The sequence below is a fragment of the Pectinophora gossypiella genome, chromosome 23 (assembly GCF_024362695.1).
Source record: "Pectinophora gossypiella chromosome 23, ilPecGoss1.1, whole genome shotgun sequence".
NCBI lineage: Eukaryota > Metazoa > Arthropoda > Insecta > Lepidoptera > Gelechiidae > Pectinophora > Pectinophora gossypiella.
In genome coordinates, this window is record NC_065426.1 from 8,098,071 (window position 1) to 8,118,029 (window position 19,959).

The 19,959-nt window shown below is 36.1% G+C and overlaps 4 protein-coding genes across 5 annotated transcripts in view; 1 reads left to right on the plus strand and 3 right to left on the minus strand.

Annotated features, from left to right (window-relative positions):
* Positions 1-19,959, minus strand: part of LOC126377543 (uncharacterized) — a 394,831-nt gene that overhangs the window by 343,025 nt on the left and 31,847 nt on the right. The gene's annotated exons all lie outside the window — the stretch shown is intronic.
* LOC126377576 (protein Wnt-5b-like) overlaps positions 5,651-19,959 on the plus strand; it is a 49,954-nt gene continuing 35,645 nt past the window's right edge. The window contains exon 1 of the mRNA XM_050025380.1: positions 5,651-5,884. Coding sequence (XP_049881337.1) covers positions 5,766-5,884 — 119 coding nt within the window. The 5' untranslated portion in view covers positions 5,651-5,765. The remainder of the gene's footprint in view (positions 5,885-19,959) is intronic.
* LOC126377609 (uncharacterized) lies at positions 6,450-14,906 on the minus strand. Of its 2 annotated transcripts, none has more exons than XM_050025438.1 (4): positions 14,428-14,906; positions 7,858-7,952; positions 7,325-7,414; positions 6,450-6,632 (listed from the first exon to the last, which is right to left on the minus strand). In XM_050025438.1, the coding sequence occupies exons 1-4, from the start codon at positions 14,618-14,620 to the stop codon at positions 6,465-6,467; spliced, it is 546 nt and encodes a 181-aa protein (XP_049881395.1). In that variant the 5' UTR covers positions 14,621-14,906; the 3' UTR covers positions 6,450-6,464. The 2 variants fall into 2 exon arrangements, with proteins under 2 accessions (XP_049881395.1, XP_049881394.1); XM_050025437.1 differs by lacking the exon at positions 14,428-14,906 and adding an exon at positions 9,451-9,737.
* Positions 15,044-16,754, minus strand: LOC126377617 (uncharacterized). The gene is made up of 2 exons (XM_050025461.1): positions 16,372-16,754; positions 15,044-15,342 (listed from the first exon to the last, which is right to left on the minus strand). Exons 1-2 carry the CDS (start codon positions 16,619-16,621, stop codon positions 15,173-15,175), a joined length of 420 nt encoding a protein of 139 aa, XP_049881418.1. The 5' UTR covers positions 16,622-16,754; the 3' UTR covers positions 15,044-15,172.

The window sequence follows — 19,959 nt, forward strand, 5'->3', positions numbered from 1 at the left end:
TAAATAAATACCTACTTTGTCGTAGGTCAGTATCCCATCAATCAAGGAATCGACTTCAATCTCAAGTGTGACCGCAAATATTCTTTCCGAAATGTCACCAAAATGCTCAAATATTAATAATTATTAGTTATTATAGGGATTTCTTAAATAAAAGTAATGTGGAAGGTGGAAATTAACTCATTGTTCGCCATCTACCGGCGAGCAGAAAAACTAAAAAAGCGCCATCTATCGGCGAGTAGCACCATTTTCTCTAAAACAATGAAAATGAGTGTACTGTAAGAACAGAGACGTGATTGATATGATTCTCTATAATTTTCATAGAGGGCGCTTTATTTTAACTAGAGTCCATAGATTTCGAACTTTTTCGCGCTTACGTGGTGGTAGAGTCATTATTATTATAAGTAAGTATTGTATGTATTCTTACTATAGTGAATATTTTATTTTATTTTATATAACTTAGAATATAACTTAGAACAGGAATATCCGGAATATTTGCGGGACTCACAGCGAAAAAAGATAATGTTCAGCTGATTGTCTTTCCGGGCATTCACGAGCATTTCGTAAAATCCAACAGAAGGATTGTGTCCTTTCTTCTTTTAACATGATGGACAATTTTTATCAGCGATAAGCTGATCTCTTGTCACCGTAGGGGTTATCATTACCCATCAGTGATTTCAAATTGTGATTAGTTGTGGCTCTGCTCACCCCATTAGGGGTTATGGAGTGATGCTGTCAACTTTATTAAATTCTGTCGGTCCATATAACATTTTGGTAGGGTTCTTTTTTAATTCTGCCTAAAATTGACGTGTGTTCCATAAATTTTTATGCCTGACGATTTCCCGTGCGGTTCCTTTTCGGAAGATAAGAAAATGACAGGTGTAACTTACAATAAACTTAGATGTTGTTTACTGGGGGTTTAAAAAAGGCCACATCGAAGCAATACATCTGAAAAAGCAATATTTCAATTTGACATTTGCGCATGTAAACGTAAGTGCGCATTGCACACAAATGTCAAATAACAATATTAAGATAAAATGAGATAAGACATATATGCTTTTTAGATGAATTGATTTTATGTGGCCTTTTTAAACCCCCTAGAATCAGCACCATTATCTTATTTATACATAAATATAAACATTAAAAAAGAATAAGTATATCTACATAAAGTAGGTATCTTCAAATTGGGGAAGGCAGGGACCTCGGGATACCACTTGATATTCCTGACTTTCTTACAACACGGCTGGCTCAGCTCTCTCCTTTGTTCGGCCAAGTAGTTAATGCCATCTGCGGCAAATCCACAATAAGTCACGTTAAAAAAAAACTCAACTCTCTCCATTTACCTATCTAGCCAACTAATGACTGCCATCCAAGGCAAATCTACAATAACTAAAAAAAAACTCCACACGATGTTTTGTCTGACGAAAGAGTTCTTTAGTAAGTAGGTGAGCACTTCAAGTTCGTCTAAGCAAACAATTTTATTATTGTTTTATTATTTAAGTATTGTCAAACACTTACGATATTCTACGTTTATTGTTGTTCGTAACATCGATAAACAGAAAGACAATTCGTAAAATAACATAACATAAACAGCTTATAAACGTCCCACTGCTGGGCACAGGCGTCCCCTCAAACAACCGGAGCGAAGCGTCAGTTTCTGAGACTGTCCTTTATTTGGTAAGGACATTGCAGGCTTGAATCACCTGATCTTTTTCTTATCATGTGGGTTGTGAGGTGGAATACCAGCCTCACAACCCTGGTGTCAGGGTTATGATTGAGCCACCAGGCCCCTGACATGGCTCATGTAACAATTACTCACTTACATCAGTAGTGACCGGGACCAACGGCTTAACGTGCCTTCCGAAGCACGGATAATCTAACTTTCGTGAACCTGATTATCCGAAAGAGTAACGAGATTCCGTGCTTCGGAGAGCACGTAAAGTTGTTAGTCTCAGCTCATCTAATTTAAGAGCGTCGCTGCTACTTTTTTAGGGAAAAATAGGACAGTGGTTTCCCTCTTGTTGTCCGCCCCAGCTATTAGCCGTAAAACACCTCCACCGACCAGCAGTGGAGTAGCTCCGTGCCGCCTCCAGTTTTTTATACAATAATAAAAACAAACTCACGCCTATTTCCCACCGGGGTAAGCAGAGACTATAGAATTCCATTTGCTTCGATCCTGACACACTTCTCTTGCTTCCTCCACATTCATCAATCGCTTCATACACGCACGCCGGTTCAGAGTAGATCAAAATCAAAAACAAAATCTTTTACTTTGGGTTGTAGTTTTAAGGTCAATGACTGAACTCATCAATCCTGGCTGTGAGTCTATAATTATGATTCAATAATTTATTTCGGTGGAAAGCTCCTCAAACAAAACAAATTAAGTAAAAATATTATATTTTGTAATACTATAAGGGAAATAAAAAACATTCGTTATATTATTTCGAGTGGTTAGGTACTTGTATTTAACATTTGTTTTGACAATCCGCACGTTACACAAAATGGCGCGGTGTTTCGATTTTTTTTATGAAAACGGTAGGTAAGTAGGTATATTTGTAAACTCTACATTTTATCTGTCGTATATTACTAGAGCTTACTCGCAACTTAAGCCAACTTAGAGGTTAGTTTCAAATAAGTAAGCAAGTTTAGTAACTAGAACGAAATACTTACGTTTGTATTCTGTAGTCTGTCTCCAGTCTGGTTTCACAATCAGAGCAGGCCGCACGCCTGTACTTAACCTAACTTATTCGAAACTTAATCGTAACTTAACTCGAATTCTGAACAATCTTTCAATAGAAACAGTGTCAAAAATCGATTCATAAGCAATTGCAACGCTTAATAAAGTAATATTTAAGCAGTGAAAGTTTTAAGTGAGTTTAAGTTATAAGTAAGTTATCTGAGTGCGAACTTTTTGTGCTTTTTTCTTGGTTATGTTTTGATTGTACTGGAATGTCTGTGGCTCATTTGATTCGCGCGTCTGTTAATCGTTGAGAATAATCAGTTTCACATCAAATCAATCCTTTCAAAAGTTTTTAAGCGAAAAATCAATGAATGTTTATCAAGTTTTACCTAATTGCTAAAATGATACAATTGTCTAGTGCTTTCATATAGAGTAAAGAATAATAAAAGTGAAATAAGCATTATACTTTTTGGAAATTGAAAACGATTGAGAACTGTGTATTATAATTTAATATAGTATACACTATAATTAATAATATAGGTGTATATTACATATAGCTCAACATTACTTATCTTAACACTTTTATAATTTCGGAAACAATCCATAATTTATTTTTAATAGGTATATTCTAATATTTAAATTTAAATTCTATTTTTTAAAGACACAACGGGTATTCATTTCATACAATTCATATTATATTATTTGCATATTATATTATTTATGATACTTTTAGGGAAGCCCCTGTAACTTGTTTGTTATAGATTTACAGAAATAAAACCCACTTTTTTATTGTACGTACATTTAAGTACTTACCTATAATGCTTTAGGTATACAAAATCGAATCTCTTAAATGTCATTATATTATTATAGTCCTGTGTGTCACATGCCTGCTTCTCAAACGGGGAGCGCCGGTACGGGATCGTACCGGTATAGGACTCGCACCGATGAGTTATTAAGTTATCTTAAGCGCAATTTTCACTGACACAGCTCGGCCATTATAGACGGCGATACGGCTCACCTATCACGTTGGTCTAACAGAAAGCTCGATGGGATCTACATCAGGCTATTGGTGTAACAGGAAATAGGCATGTTTTTTTTATGTATGTAATGTTAGAATATCATACACAAATGTTCGTTCCCACTAAGGTCTCCAAGCCGCTTCACGCTATAATTATAATACGAAATATACAATAGACACCATGAATAGATGCCATCGAAATGATTAAAAAAATTGAAGTCAAAGTATCTCGTAGTAATTTTGACCACACAATGGAGCGAGCAAAGGCGGAACTAATGTCTACGTATAAGATATTTGGGAATTGTAATAACTTTAGGACGGAACAGGACAAAAGATCGGTGAAGTAAGAAAAAACATAGATAAAATTATTACGATCCTGCTTTTAGAAATGAAATGAAATGAAATTTATTCGCTCTAGAGTGGTACAAAAGATCTTAAATATACATACATTATATCAATAAAAGTCCATCACTCAACCATACAGCGTTCGAATATTAATATTAAATACATACATACATACATAAACTCACGCCCGTAATCCCAAATGGGGTGGGCAGAGCCACAAGTAATCAAAGACAACTTGCAGCCACTGTTGATACGAAGTCCTAAGATGGATATGATGAACCTTACCTTACCTTTAATATTAAATAATTTATAATTAAAGGAACATTTAATCTTTAATAAATCTGTCTCAAAAAAATAAATAACAATAGATATTTTAAATACACAAAAAACAATTAACCTTAATTTAAATAAACGGGTGTAACTTTAAATTTAAATATTCTTTCACTGAATAAAAGGTACTTATGGTGAATAAGAAATTTAAGTAAAGTTAAGTAAAGTTACTTAACAGATATAAATAGCTATAAAGCGAAGCGATATAAAGCGAAGAAAGAGGGTAGACAGATATATCTGTCCGTAGAAAATTATGGATCTACCTACTCCACTCCAATCGTCAGTCATCCCGTGATCATGGCACTTGCAACAGTGTCTAAATATCGGGAGTCTCATATCCTTAAGCGCGATAAGAACCCGTTATTATGTGTTTTAATTATATTAAGCGAATTAAACTTCAGCATAACATAACTTAAGCTCACGACTATATCCCAATCGGGGTAGACAGAGGTACATCAATCTCAAGATGAACTAAGTGCCCCCACCTCACCGAGCTTTCTGTTAGACCCACGTGATAGATGGTGACTGGTGAACCATATCGCCGTTTATAATGGTCAATAAATTAATAACACACAAAAAACAATTAACCTTAATTTAAATAAACGGGTGTAACTTTAAATTTAAATATTCTTTCACTGAATAAAAGGTACTTATGGTGAATAAGAAATTTAAGTAAAGTTAAGTAAAGTTACTTAACAGATATAAATAGCTATAAAGCGAAGCGATATAAAGCGAAGAAAGAGGGTAGACAGATATGTCTGTCCGTAGAAAATTATGGATCTACCTACTCCACTCCAATCGTCAGTCATCCCGTGATCATGGCACTTGCAACAGTGTCTAAATATCGGGAGTCTCATATCCTTAAGCGCGATAAGAACCCGTTATTATGTGTTTTAATTATATTAAGCGAATTAAACTTCAGCATAACATAACTTAAGCTCACGACTATATCCCAATCGGGGTAGACAGAGGTACATCAATCTCAAGATGAACTAAGTGCCCCCACCTCACCGAGCTTTCTGTTAGACCCACGTGATAGATGGTGACTGGTGAACCATATCGCCGTTTATAATGGTCAATAAATTAATAACACATTGGTGGAAGTACGGGTCCGGGATTCGGCCGGTTCGAACCTCCCCGTCTGAGAAGCAAGACAAAATAATTTAATTACTTAGTTATTAATAAATTATTATTCGTAAAACATAAATAGACCCAATTTTAAATAAAATCGAGTAAATTCCAAAAAAATGTGAAAAAACTAATAAACAAAATATCTGTGTGTAAAGAAAGAACTGCTTTAAAAATGTAAAAAGACCTACAAGCACTCGTATTTACCGAAATCGCGCAAACGCGTCATGTGACGTCGGCCATTTTGTGAGCGTCGTGTTCGACAAGATGGCGTCGGGGACAGTGTTCCGGTTCCTTGTGCTGCTGTCGGCCCTCGTGTGGATACTGGCTGCTGAGAACGAGACCAGAAGACGACGGGAACCCTGGACTAACCACAGCAGCTGGTTGTACGTATAACTATTTATCAGTCTTATAACCTAGCATAACCCCATCATCATCATCATCACCAGCCCATTAACGTCCCCACTGATGGGGCACGGGCCTTCCCTATGGATGGATAGGTAGATCGGGCCTTAAACCATCACGCGGGCCCAGTGCGGATTGATGGTTATTAACGATTGCTAATGCAGCCGGGACCAACGGCTTAACGTGCCTTCCGAAGCACGGAGGAGCTCGAGATGAAAACTTTTTTTTTTTGTGGTCACCCAATGATGAGTAATCATCACTAATTTAAGAGCCACAGATGTCTGTGTAACATTGTCCATGCTACTTTTTAGGGAAAAATAGGGCAGTAGTTTCCCTCCTGCCTTCCTTCCGCCCCAGTACTTGGCCTGACGCGAGTCGGATGGCGCCCAGAGACTCCTGTCCTCAGCCTCTGCATAGTACTGACAGTTACTGCTACCCTCTGTCAGGTTGCAGGTTACAGTCCCTGTGACTTGCCTATTCCGTTGTGCATTGCCGTGCCGATGGCTCCATCTCCGCCTCTGCAACCGTTGAGGTCTTCACCCATATCCCTGGGCAAGGACACTACTTACTAGTGGGTAAAAAATAAGTAAACTGTAAATATGAGGGTCCACAAATGTTTTTATTAAGCGTAGTATTATAATGGATGCAGGTCTTCGGTATACCATACAGCCAGAATTGGTACGACAGTTGTGTGACGCCAGGAAGCGTAAACGTCATGCTGATGAAGTCCTGAGAGAAAAAAAGATAAACATAGCATCACACCTGAATCCTCAAAGGGGTAGGCATATAGGGTATAAACATAAGCAGCCTATACAGGGTGTTAGAGACACCGTAACGAATACTGAGGGTGATGGTTCAGACCATGATTCTGAGTTGATATCAAGTGGTATTTTCAGTCGGAAAATTCATGATTTTTTTTGTGTTTTTTTTATTTCAGTTCCATAGGTACTTTTGCGACGGAAAATTCCCTCTATGTTTTCGTTACGATGTTACTAACACCTTGTACGGTCACGAGCATTAATATGTATACACTTTGGTACCATGTCACATTAACTTTTTTGACAAATTGAACTGTAAGTCTCACTAAATGTCAAATATGTTAGTGCGACAGAGTCCTAAAGTGGGTACATTATATTGCTCATGACTGTATACGTCCTACTGCTGGGCACAGGCCGCCCCTCAATAAACCAGAGGGGACATACTTATCCCCTGGAGCATGCTCTATGGAGCATTCACCACTAGGCTGCTCCACTGCGGGTTGGTGGAGGTGATTTTAACGTGCCTTCCCACGCACGGTAAAGTATATGCCTAAGTCCTATGTTTTAGGAGGCGAGCCATAGTGACTATAAGGCAAAGTATGTGCAGACATTCATATGCTTACTTGTAAATTGAATTTTAATATTATTATATTAGATCCTTACTTGGTTCATCCCACCCTCTGTGATATACCCTGAGCTCTGCGTTCCATCACAATATAGTACCACTTCCATCGACGTTAAGATGTAGTTAGTCTGTAAAGAAATTAAGTATGTATATAGAAAATACTTTATTTCATATACTTACTAAATCTATAGGGTGTTACTGACATCGTAACGAAAACTTTGAGGGACGATTGAGCCCACGATTCTGAATTGATATCAAGTGAGATTCTACATTTGACAGATTTTGCTTTTGACAGATTCTACATTTGACAGATTTTGCTTTTGACAGATTCTACATTCGAAAGATTCTGCTTTTGACAGATTCTGCTTTTGACAGATTCTACATTCGAAAGATCCTATATTTGGCAAATTCGGAAAAGAGTTAAGATGTTTAAGGGCGATAAATGAGCAATCGTCATTTGGCTGGTTCCACCTATATTCCACCTTTGACATCATAGTCTACATTTGACATATTCCATATTACACTCCACATTACATTACATTACACTACTTCATTACTTAGAGGTACTTACATTACTATTTTTGGATACTGGATAAGTGAGGGTGAGGTTAACATCTTGTTTTGGAAACCTCCAAGATTTAGTACCATAGATCAACTGGACGGATTCTGTAAGACAATTAAAAACAAGTACTTATATAAATACAGCACTTATAGTATTTATATAAATACAATCAAAGCCGTGGTAGTTGGTAGAACGCTTGCCTCTCACTTTAAGGTCACAGGTTCGCGACCAGCGACAATCCAATGATTGTCGAATTCAAGTGTCCAGGAAGGAAGGAAAACATCGTGAGGAAACCCACATTCCCGAGAAATGGCCCGCGTCCAGGTGACCTAACCTGTATTGGGCTGGTTTTCCCTTCGCGGGTTGAAAGGTCAAACAGGCAGTCGCTTCTGTAAAAAACCGGACCTGTCAAATCTTCAGGTTCGGTAAGCGGACCCTGTGAAAAACCGGATAATGCTAGGGGCATGATGAAGCATATAACGAAGTATACTTATATGGTGTAATGTAAATAATGTTAGTGTATTTTTAAATATCACATTCGGAAGTGATTTTGGTTAACAAAACCTCGCAATAGGCAAGCTAGTTTCAACCCAAGTAAAAAATTGTGGTCAAATTTTTTACCCGTATTCAAATTAATTTAAATAAATCGAGATTTTTTGGAGTCGTCTGTCGTTTCACCATATCCATGTTAGAATTATTTGTCATTCTGTCTGTGAGTCGCATGCGTAAGTTTATGACAGTCGCAAGTCAATATACTTATTTATGAAAACCTTATGTATGCACGTAAAAATGTATCTCTCCTTCCGAGAAACTGTGAAAAGCATACTTACAATACAAGGAATAAAATTAAGTAAATAAAATTCATCTTTTTTTGGGGTTATGTATACGTTTTTACAATAACATACCAGATAATATTTTGAATTTGTCAGAAAATAAATTTAAGGCCCATGTGAAGCTTCACATACTTTATGTAAAAAGACTTATTATAAGATTAATTCAATTCATTCATACATGCTCGCCGGTTTCGAGTATTGTATTCTTAACCTGGCATAATATAAATAAAGGTAAAAATAACAAAATAAAAAAAATGTAACTACTTGATAAATTTTGATTTTATTATAATATGAAATACCATACATTATTATTATTTGTATATTATAATAATATGTTAAATATATTGTATAAATATAAATATAATTAGTTATAGTTATTTATAGCTCATTGTACAGATAAACGTAAATACTTAATAAATGCTATACTTGAATTGCCGTGCCCTATCAGGGTGTCACAATGTACCTACTATATCTTATACCTACCACCAATGTAAAACTGTGACCTGCAATAAATTATGATTATGACTAATGATTACCTAAATGATAAAAATATCTGGTATTAATTCCTCTAGTTATTAAATAACCTGTAATGTATACCCTCATTGATTTAAAAGATGTGTTGCTGTTGCAGTTTCTTGTCTTTTCTTCTCCACAGCCATAACACCTCGCGAAATGACGTAAATTCAAAACTGTTACATTGACCTTCAACAAGTTTATCCATGATAATTACATTGAATAAATAAATCTGATTTCTATGCTATGTGCTTACCGTCTTCACTTGCTAGTTCTGAAGCACACCTATATCGTTTGATAGTTCTATAATGGGTTGCATTTATCCTGTTATCATTTAAAGATGGCATATGATCGTCACTAGCGAAACTCTCTCCATTCCCCAGCTCCAATACACTAGCGCATTCCAAACATTTGTAACTCAAAATTAAAAGAAAAAGAATTACTCTACACACTACCACTTTCATAATAAATCGAAACAAATAAGTTGAAAAAGAGTCATGGTAAACTAAATTCTTTGTAGATACTGATAATTAGGTAATTATTTCGGCCCTAATGTTTGATTAATTGAACAGATTAATTTATAATGACGTAGTTATCGCACGTTGTGGCGATAAGAGGTAGATAACCTGAGTATTTATCGCAGTGATAAGTTAAGAATAATAGTGTGTTTTAAAATTATTTTGGAGATCCTTAGGTAAGCCTGTAGTGAATATTCTTCTTTGCGAGACTTAGAACTAACATAATATGTAATTATACTCGCCCCTTGTTCGAGACAGTTAACAGTGTAGACTACACTCGTAGACTACACTGTTAACCGTCTCGAACAAGGAACTTCGTATAATTGAGGTAGAACCCCACTTACAGGTAAGTTCGTTTTATCTCTTTATGTATACTTCACCCTCTGACCTGATGTCTTAAATTTTGTACCATGTGAGAGCCCTTAGCGCTCCTGATTTGTCCGGCCAAGTGGTTAATGTCATTTGCGGAAAATATACAATAAGTCACTAAAGTCCTGTGGTTCATCGGCTTGCTTCTTAAACGGGGAGAGCCGGTTAGAACCCCGGTACCTACCGAACTTTCACTAATCAGTTATTCATTTATATTAAGTGCAGTTTTCACTAACACAGTTACGTTGGTCCCGGTTACTACTTACTGAAGTAAGTTAGTCGTTACATGAGCCATGTCAGGGGCCTTTGGCGGCTCAATAGTGACCCTGAAACCAGGGTTGATGAGGTTGGTACTCCACCTCACAACCCACACGATAGAAGAAGACTAACACTGTTGGCTCGACCATTATAGACGGCGATACGGCTCACCACTTATCATGTTGGTCTAACAGAAAGCTCGGTGACGCGTGGGTACTTAGTCTATCTTGTGACGGAAGTCCCTCTGACTACCCCAGTTGGGATATAGTCGTGAGCTTATGTAAATAGGTATGTAAAAAAAAAACAATCGTAAATGTATGTACTTACCTATGTATGTATTATAAAGTTTGAATTCTAGTCTAGTATACAAAATGCATGTTTATTTGTTCTTATTTAAGCACAGTTTATTGTCAAATAAATTCAGTTTAACAATGGTCTGCCTAAACCGATGTTATAAAAGATGTAATTGCTGAACACTGCTTCCTGAGATACAGGTCTCCTAGTTCAGGTAGCAGGGTTATACTTCTGTAGCATTTGTGTGTCCTAACTGTAGTACCCAATGTTGTGTCGATCTTTTTCTATTTTTATTTCTTTTTATTTATTTCTAGTCCTGTTAAAAAGGCCACATCGAAGCAATTTCATCTAAAAAGCAATATTGCAATTTGACATTTGCGCATATAAAAGTGAGTGCGCAATGCAAACAAATGTCAAATAGCAATATTGCTTTTTAGATGAATTGCTTCGATGTGGCTTTTTAACCCCCGAGGTCTGTCTAAGTTCTGTGGCAAGAAAAAAAGGGTCTGGCCCTTTTAATGTGGGTCCGTCATTAGGACTACTTAAATACTATTATGGGCCATTATATTCACGCCCGTCTTTATTATAGTTAATGTGGAATCCATAGATTGAAATTAACTCACGATATTTATATAGAGCTTGTTGACAATTGCAACATAAAAATAACTTAAAAAAAAAGTTATAAAAAATATTATTTGATTATTTCTTTACTTTTTTGTTTAATTAGTTTTATATTCATCGATCGGGCTTGAATCACCTGATTATCCGAAAAAGTAAGATGATTCCGTGCTTCGGAGGGCACGTTAAGCCGTTGGTCCCGGCTATTAGCCGTAAAAACACCTCCACCAACCCACATTGAAGCAGTGTGGTGGAGTATGCTCCATACTCCCTCCAGTTGATTGAGGGAGGCCTGTGCCCAGCAGTGGGACGTATATAGGCTGTTTACATTACGTTACATTACGATCGGGCAACCACGGCTCTTTTTTAACTATTCAAAAGCAAAAATAATTAATTACACTGTCTCTCTCTGGTACCATATCACCATCTAGTAATAGTAGCTCTATAAATGTCCTTCTCTTTCGCCGTCACAAATCAAGAGGCTATCTTCCAAACTTTTTATTTTATTTTGAGCCATAAGTTTCCTCCTCTTTCCTCCTAAAAGTTACAATGATTTATTCATATTTATACCCCACTAAAGTAAGAACGATTTTATAACTGAACGATTTCAAAAAGATAATTAATTACTTTATTACTGGTATTGTGACGTAATTCCGCCATTAAAATTTTATTTGACAGTCATTTAATTAGTATCAAGACTTAGACATTCTAAAGAAATACATTGATGATTTTAATTGGGTCGTGTACTAGGTTCAAGATAAATTATGAAATTCTGATTATTAAATAAAGGCAGATTTAAAACTAACGAAAAACATTTTCTTTTTTTCTATTTAACTTGTTTATGAATTTTAATCAAGAAAAACGTAATAATAAGTTCGACATTTTATCACGTTCCTCTTTGACGTCACAGCGTGCTTTTTCATACAATTTCCCTAGCAATTTCGTGTTTTGAAGTTTAGTAAAAAGTAACTGATTTGACTAGTTGGAAACTAGCCTATTATAGAAGATATGAATGCATGGAATTAATTGTCTGGGAATGGGAACTGATATTAGGCAGCCAAATTACTAAATTGTATAATAATAACATAAAAAGCTTATACACGTCCCACTGCTGGGCATAGGCCTCCCCTGAATCAACCGGAGAGGGTATGGAGCATACTCCACCACGCTGGTGGTGTTCTAACGGCTAAACGTGCGCTCCGAAGCGGGGAATCATCTTATTTTTTTTTTTAGAAATTGTATAATAAGATTTTTTTTTTTTTAAGAACGACTAGGTCCCTGTGCGGGGGTTTTAGTTCGTGCTGCTACTTTTCTTCGGCTATACAGGTTGCGAGAAGCTGCAGGTGTTTGAGGCGGATGAGACGTTCTTATGTAAAAAATGACGATTCCAAGTGTAATATTATCTACTAAATAAAGATTAAGTATTTTTGAATTTGAATCTTACAGTCCTGACCTTTCGGGGTAGGAGAACCAGTTTTTATACGAAGTCCCAGAAGGATTATGCCGAAAAGTTTAAGGTCTATGTAATGCCCATCATCTTAGAAAGGACACAAACCCTCTGTCGGTTTTTACGACATTCCCAGAAAGATCAGTGAAGTTCCGGTTTCGAATCTTTAAACGCCTGCTCAAATTGTAATAACGTGACGCAAGTATCGTCACAAAATGTCGTTGCTATTATTTTTATGTAGGCGTTTTTATTTGGCATTCACATTTTGTATAGTCATATACAAGCCGTTTTCTTCTTTTCATGTGGGTTGAAGGTCGATGACCAACTTTAACAAAAACGTGGAATATGGAACTATAATCACAAATAGTAACCGAGAGTCCGACTCTAATGCTTCCTAGCCCAGGGACCATATTGATTGAGGGCGTTAATTTCCGGCCAAAAAGTAACCATACAGGAGTAGGACGGGGTGGGAGTATGGGTAGGTATAGTAGGTAGTTAAAGTGGGTGTAATACTGATACTCTACCTTGACACATACACACTCTCCCACACATCACACGCACTCACCCACACATAGATACACACGAACTTGCTTGAACAATTTAATTGTAATAATTCTTATAATTCTATTTCACTTTATTGTTAAATTATATAAAAATAATAATAGGTATTAGAGCCGTGGTAGCTCAGTTAATATAACGCTTTCCTCTCACTTCAAGGGCATGGTATGGTGTAACTAGTGCCCTGTAACTACCTAATTCATGCGTAGATTTGAATAAGGAACTCTAGTCCAATGTCGACGTCTGTGCCCATCAGTTTAATTTCCACGTAGTCGTGACACAGGCCACCACGAACTATAGTTGCTTGTGCATCCTCGTTGCGCCTGCGCTTCTTGCTTAGATCTCGAACAACTATACCTTTCATCACAAAAAGAAAAAAGGTTATAAATACTTAACTATTTTCTTTTATTTTACGTGGGACGTATACTTATAGCATAGTATTTTAAACAGAATGACCAGTTCATTATAATTATTGATTATATTTCAATAAGATAACATTCTACAATCGTGTCAATGCGCGGTAAGAATAGTCTTGTTTCCAACTAAGTAGTCAAATAAGTTAGGTACTTTTTACTAAACGTCAAAACACGAAATTACTATGGAATTTATATGAAAAAGCAGACTGTGGTCATAGGGAAACGTGATGAAATATCTAACTTATTACTGCGTTTTTATTGATTAAAATTCATATAAATAAGTTAAATAGAAAAAAGAAAATGAGTTTCGTGAGTCTTAGATCTGTCTTTATTTAGTAATCAGAATTTACCAACCACCCAATTAGATCTGTCAAAGTCCGCAAGCTAGTGTTGTGACGTTCATTAGTGATGTATCAGTCGATATTAGTGTTGGCAACACCAACACAATTTAAAAATAAAAAATATAGTTTGTTAGTCTGACGTCACTTCCTGTTACATTTCGTCCATCATCGTTGTAAGCTCCATTGTTGCTCGCATAATTTACGCGAAATAAAAGTGTTTATTCAAGTCTCCGAGTGTTTTAATTAGTGCAGTGAAAGCAGCTCAACCTCACCATCTACACATACAGTCCACTAGCCCCAGCTGACATGGCATGTCGTGACGTCAGACTAACAAACTATATTTTTTATTTTTAAATTGTGTTGGTGTTGCCAACAATTAGGTCGACCGTTTCTTTTCTATCTAACAATATATACCTTTTATCTTTTGTCCTGGAAATGGTAACTTGTAGTAAACGTGCTGGGTTCGTCTCACATTGTATAAGGAATTCTTTATCACTCGTGTTTCGTACACTTTACTAAACAGATCTCCAGAAGTGGCACCAATATCCAAACTAGATGCATACACCGTAGTTGTTAGAGCACAGATTAAAAACAGCTTCTCGTGCATTTTGTAATTCGAACAAGAAAAGAAGAAAAACAATTTCTTTAGTTCATATCGCTAGAAAGCGATTGAAAAACTGATTGAGAATTTATAATCGTATTATTTATTCTTATTTTCTATTACACGTCCGTGTGGCGACTCTGGAGTCGACATTTGTGACAACTGATCTAAAGTATTTGTGTGAGGTAAGAAAACCTTTATAATTTTATTATAGTTTGCAATGGTAATGTAATCATGATCACAATCAGACAAGGCTCTAGGCGCGCGCTAGGCAGGAATACACATAACATGACATAACCTCATACCTCAATCAACCGGAGGGGGTACGGAGCATACTTCACCACGCTGCACTACTGCGGTTTGGTAAATACACATACCAGTAAACAGATATAGAGGTAATAAGTAAGTCATAAAAAAATAAAAATAACATACCCACATAACATAATTTTACTACTTTATACATTGTTACTACTGTCAAGTAGGTCTTATATAGAAAAATGCAAACTGTTACTGGCAATAAGTACTTAAATTTATTTTATTCTATATTCTTATTACAATTTAGTACTTCCGAGCGTATTGTCCATCATCGAAGTAAGGTTGTGAACCACCTTTGGAGTATAATCTCGCATTTTTCGACTGGTTGGGGTCATCTGCAAACACTTCTATTTCGAACCTGTACCCTCTTAGCACCGAAGGACTTCGTAGACCGATTGTGACGCTCTTCGTTCCTGTAATAATAATATTCTCTATTTTTATTTTTTATTAATCAGAAACAATAATAATAAAAAACAGAATGTAAATCCACCACAGACAAATCGCTTCGTCAGTACCAACATTCATATTAAAAAAAAATAAGGAAAAGCATATTCAATTCATACATAAAAAACCGCACAAGCTTCGTCATTTTTTATTTGTATTTTTATTTACTTTTTAATTTCTTTTTTCTATTCTTTTTTTGTCTCTTTTGTGTTGTATTTTGTATTTTCCTATTTGTGCAATAAAGTATTTGTTATATTATGCTATGTTATTTATCTTAATGAGAGACTTTCTAGGCTACGTTCGTCAAAAATTATATAGATGGCGCTGTCCAGATTTAACATAATAGGTAATTACCTATTTGCTCATTACTCAGGTACATTAGGTATTATTCAAAAATATAATGTAATAATTAAAGCACATAATAACGGGTTCTTACCGCGGTAAGAACTCGTTATTATGTGCTTTAATTATGATAATAACCGCGTAAACTTAAAACAATGTATAATAATTATAATGTAATGCAGAGCTTGATTTTTGGGTCAGATATGTATCGAATTATCTTGCTGCCTACCTATATTGCTTTTCTTTATTTTGATCAGAATTAAAATGCGGAAGATGTCTATCTCTGGGTGTAATAACAAGGGTCATCATTTATACCCAAAAACAAAGATAAAAGATGCTTATTATTATGTCTGCTAAATGAAGACAAATTTCTACGGCGTCATCTTTTTTTTTTTGGAGAACGTAGCCTAGAAAGTCGTTTGGTTGTACATTACGGGCTGATCACCTGATTGTTCTACAGTAAGATGATCCGTGCTTCGGAAGGCACGTTATGCAGTTGGTCTCGGTTACTACTTACTGATGTAAGTAAGTAGTCGTTACATGAGTTATTTTAGGAGCCTTTGGCGGCTCAATAGTAACCCTGGTGGGTTGATGAGGTTGGTAATCCACCTCACAACCCACGCGAGAGAAGATGAATTATTATAATATTAAGTTACCTATGCCACCACTTTCGATATATGCCTGTCCATCCTTGCCGTCTCTCAGATCTGTGACGTATACAGCAGTGATTACTTCTGATCCCACAGCATTCACTATGACGTCATCAGTCCTCGTCCACAACGCGGGATTAGCCTCTCGAATTTCGTTGAAGATTCTTCTAGAACTTCCTGTGGTGTAACCGAGTCTAATATCATTACACTCAACGGATAATATAGACACTACTACCAAGAAAATGAAAGACCACATTTTGGCTTTAATATATCGAGTCACACTGTAAACTTCAGGGGTATAATTAACAATAATATTAAACTTCGGAGTAAGAAAAGTTTAGAATTCACAGTTTCAAATTGTAATGAAGGTCTTTACAGCTATCATGGTATATATAAGAACGTAATAACGTATTTTGTTGTTATCATGACATCATCACCGATGACAAACAACTAACAATTCGAGTTACTTAAATAAGAATGATCAATACTCGGAAACAACTTGTTTACTTTATAGCTAGTATGGAGATGGAGAATTTTTGGAGCGAGTATAGACCAAGGAGCACGTGGCCACAATCAATCAAGAAGTAATTTTTGACACCAACCCTCGTTATGTAAATCAATCAATAATACTTTATTGCACAACGACATATACAAAGGACATAAACATACGAATAAAAACATAAGCACAATAGGCGGCCTTATTGGTAAACAGCAATTTCTGCCAGGCAACCTTAGGGTGAAAGAAGTTTATGCATTGAAGCACGGGCTGGTGTAATAAACATGTAATGATACCAACATAACTAAAAAAGAATAATAAATAATATATAATTAAAACACATAATAACGGGTTCTTACCGCGTTTAAATGGGGATATGGGATATTAAATAATATATACTTATACAAACATACACACATTATATAAACATACATTATGTCATCCAAGTGCCACAAGATTGTCGACATTCAGTATGCAGTCAGCCGAAAATATATAACAAGATGATTCACATTAATTCACGCCGCTATCGCTGTTGAGGGTGGGCAGAAACTCAAATTGTCAACATGACAACTTGCAGCCACTCGTGATCCATCTCCATCATCCTAACGTTATCCCAAAATTTACAGGGTCCGCTTACCTAACCTTAAGATTTAACAGATCCGGTTTTATTGGATTTTGCACCCATTCCTGATAAACATTTCATAGATAAGAAAGGTGCATATGAGGAACCGAACTAATTGAATGATCGGGCTGTAGCTGAACAGGAATTGTTCTGAGAATATCTAACAACATCGGATACAAAAAGTTATTTATTTATTGAACAAATCATGCGATTGACTACCTTAGAAGCTTTTGGTTATAGAAATGCTACTACAGTATTGAAGAATTTGAAAACGATAAAACAGCTTAAATTAATTGCTAATAATAGTACATATACTCACAGCTACGGTCTGACATTGTTGAGTGATCTATTTATTTTGTAACGCATTCCAACACAATGTATATTGTTTACGGAATAAACGAAATTGAATTGAATTGAATGCAATGCTCACTCTCATTTTATACAATCTTTCCACTATGTCGGCTACTTTGTTCACACCTTTGATATAACGCCGTTTAAGCATGGAAACATCATAAAATCTAATTATAACAACATTTTCGCGAGCTATTGTTAATAAATTGATCACATTTGGTTGAAAAACAAACTAGATTTTCAACCATTTGTATTTTCGAGCTATACCCGATAACATAGTCGACAATGGCGTTTAAGCTACTCATTTTAACTGTGATTATTTCAACAACTGTCATAACATGTCACGATTTGTTCCTCGGATATCCAGATATTTCAGCTAAGTTGATCTACAGTAAGGTGCATCAAGAAAATCCAGCGATCTGGGTTCGTTATGACGTGTTTACTGTGAACTGTACCAAGAATGAAGTTATAAGTGCTATCAAGATTATGGATTTAAGGGAAGATAAATGGGGGGAGGCTTATGTCAAAGGAGGGGGCATAGGCGACAAATACGTCACCATTGAGCTGGACAGTCCCTCGGTATTTAGAGGATACAACTTTTGGGTGGAAGTGTACGCTATAGAGACGAATATGTTCCTGTACAATCACGGCAGAAAGTGAAGTGTTCGTTTTTAGAGATAATATGTGTTATTTTTATTGTTTTTTTTAAATAAAGTTACGTTATGTTTCTTGTATTTTTGTATATTTACAAAGTAAGTAGCTACCTGCAACTTCTCTGCGGTACTTTTACCTTTTTTTCACGCGACTTATTGTAGATTTGCCACAAATGGCATTAACTACGCGTCATGTGTTTTTACCTATTACCTGTAAATATGAATAAGATATTATAAGTCAGCTTATTAGGTCCAATGATTAGAGCGTTAGCCTCACGATCTGAAAATGCGGCTTCGATTCCCGGGACATTGTCGAAATCACTTTTTGTGAGACTGTCCTTTTTTGGTAAGGACATTACAGGCTTGAATCGCCTGATTGTCTTAAAAAGTAAGATGATTTTGTGCTTCGGAGGGCACGTTAAGCCGTTGGTACCGGCTATTAGCCGTAAAACTCCACCAACCCGCAGTATGGCAGCATGGTGGAGTATGCTCCATACCCCCTAAAAATAGTTTTCGCCGCATTTTTGTATCAAGCGCTGTATCTACAGTAGAGGTAAATCAATGTATAGGATTTTCAAATAGGTACCGCAGTCTTCGTTTCAACCAAGACGCAGCAAGGAACGCGATATTAAAAATAATATTATGTCGCGCCGCGTGCGATAACGTAACCGTGCAGATTGAACTGAACAACAGTAATTTTCAGATAGTCCATCACGTTAGGTCAGAGAGGACATTTTCGTGAAAGGAAAGTTCTGGTATTCCCTATAAGTAAAAGTTAATCATGTTGTCTGTTTGTCCGACTTGACATTGAAACCCGCGTGATGTAACATGTCTAAATCGTGATGGATAGTATGAAGTGCCTTTGTCACTTTGTTTGTTCTTCCACACAGCGAGGGATAGGTTTATGCTATAAATGACAGTTGTTTTTTCCTCAATTCCTTTTGTTTTATATTTACTTCCTTACCGTTTGCAATACCACACAAAAGTGATCATTCGATCTTTATAAACAACTAGCGACCCGTCCCGGTTTCGCTCGGGTGCAATGCTGAGGAAAAAATGAATTTATTTACGACGTCACGCTAAAAACCTCAAAAATAACAGTTTTTCTCCACTATTTAATGGATGTTATTATACATATAAACCTTCCTCTTGAATCACTCTATCTATTTAAGAAATCCGCATCAAAATCCGTTGCGTAGTTTTAATGATTTAAGCGTACATAGGGATATAGGGACAGAAAATGCGACTTTGTTTATACTATATAGTGATGAGGGGCTTTCCCGGCAGCGTTCCACAAAAACAGTAAAGATGGCGCTGTCCAGATTTAACACGATAATTACCTGTTTTCTCATCACTTACGTAGGTACATAATTGGGTGGTTTTCTAGGTCGAAAATAAATTGTGAAAAGAATTTCTAAGATCTGTCTTTACTTAGTAATCAGAAGATTACTAAATAAAGACAGATCTGTCTT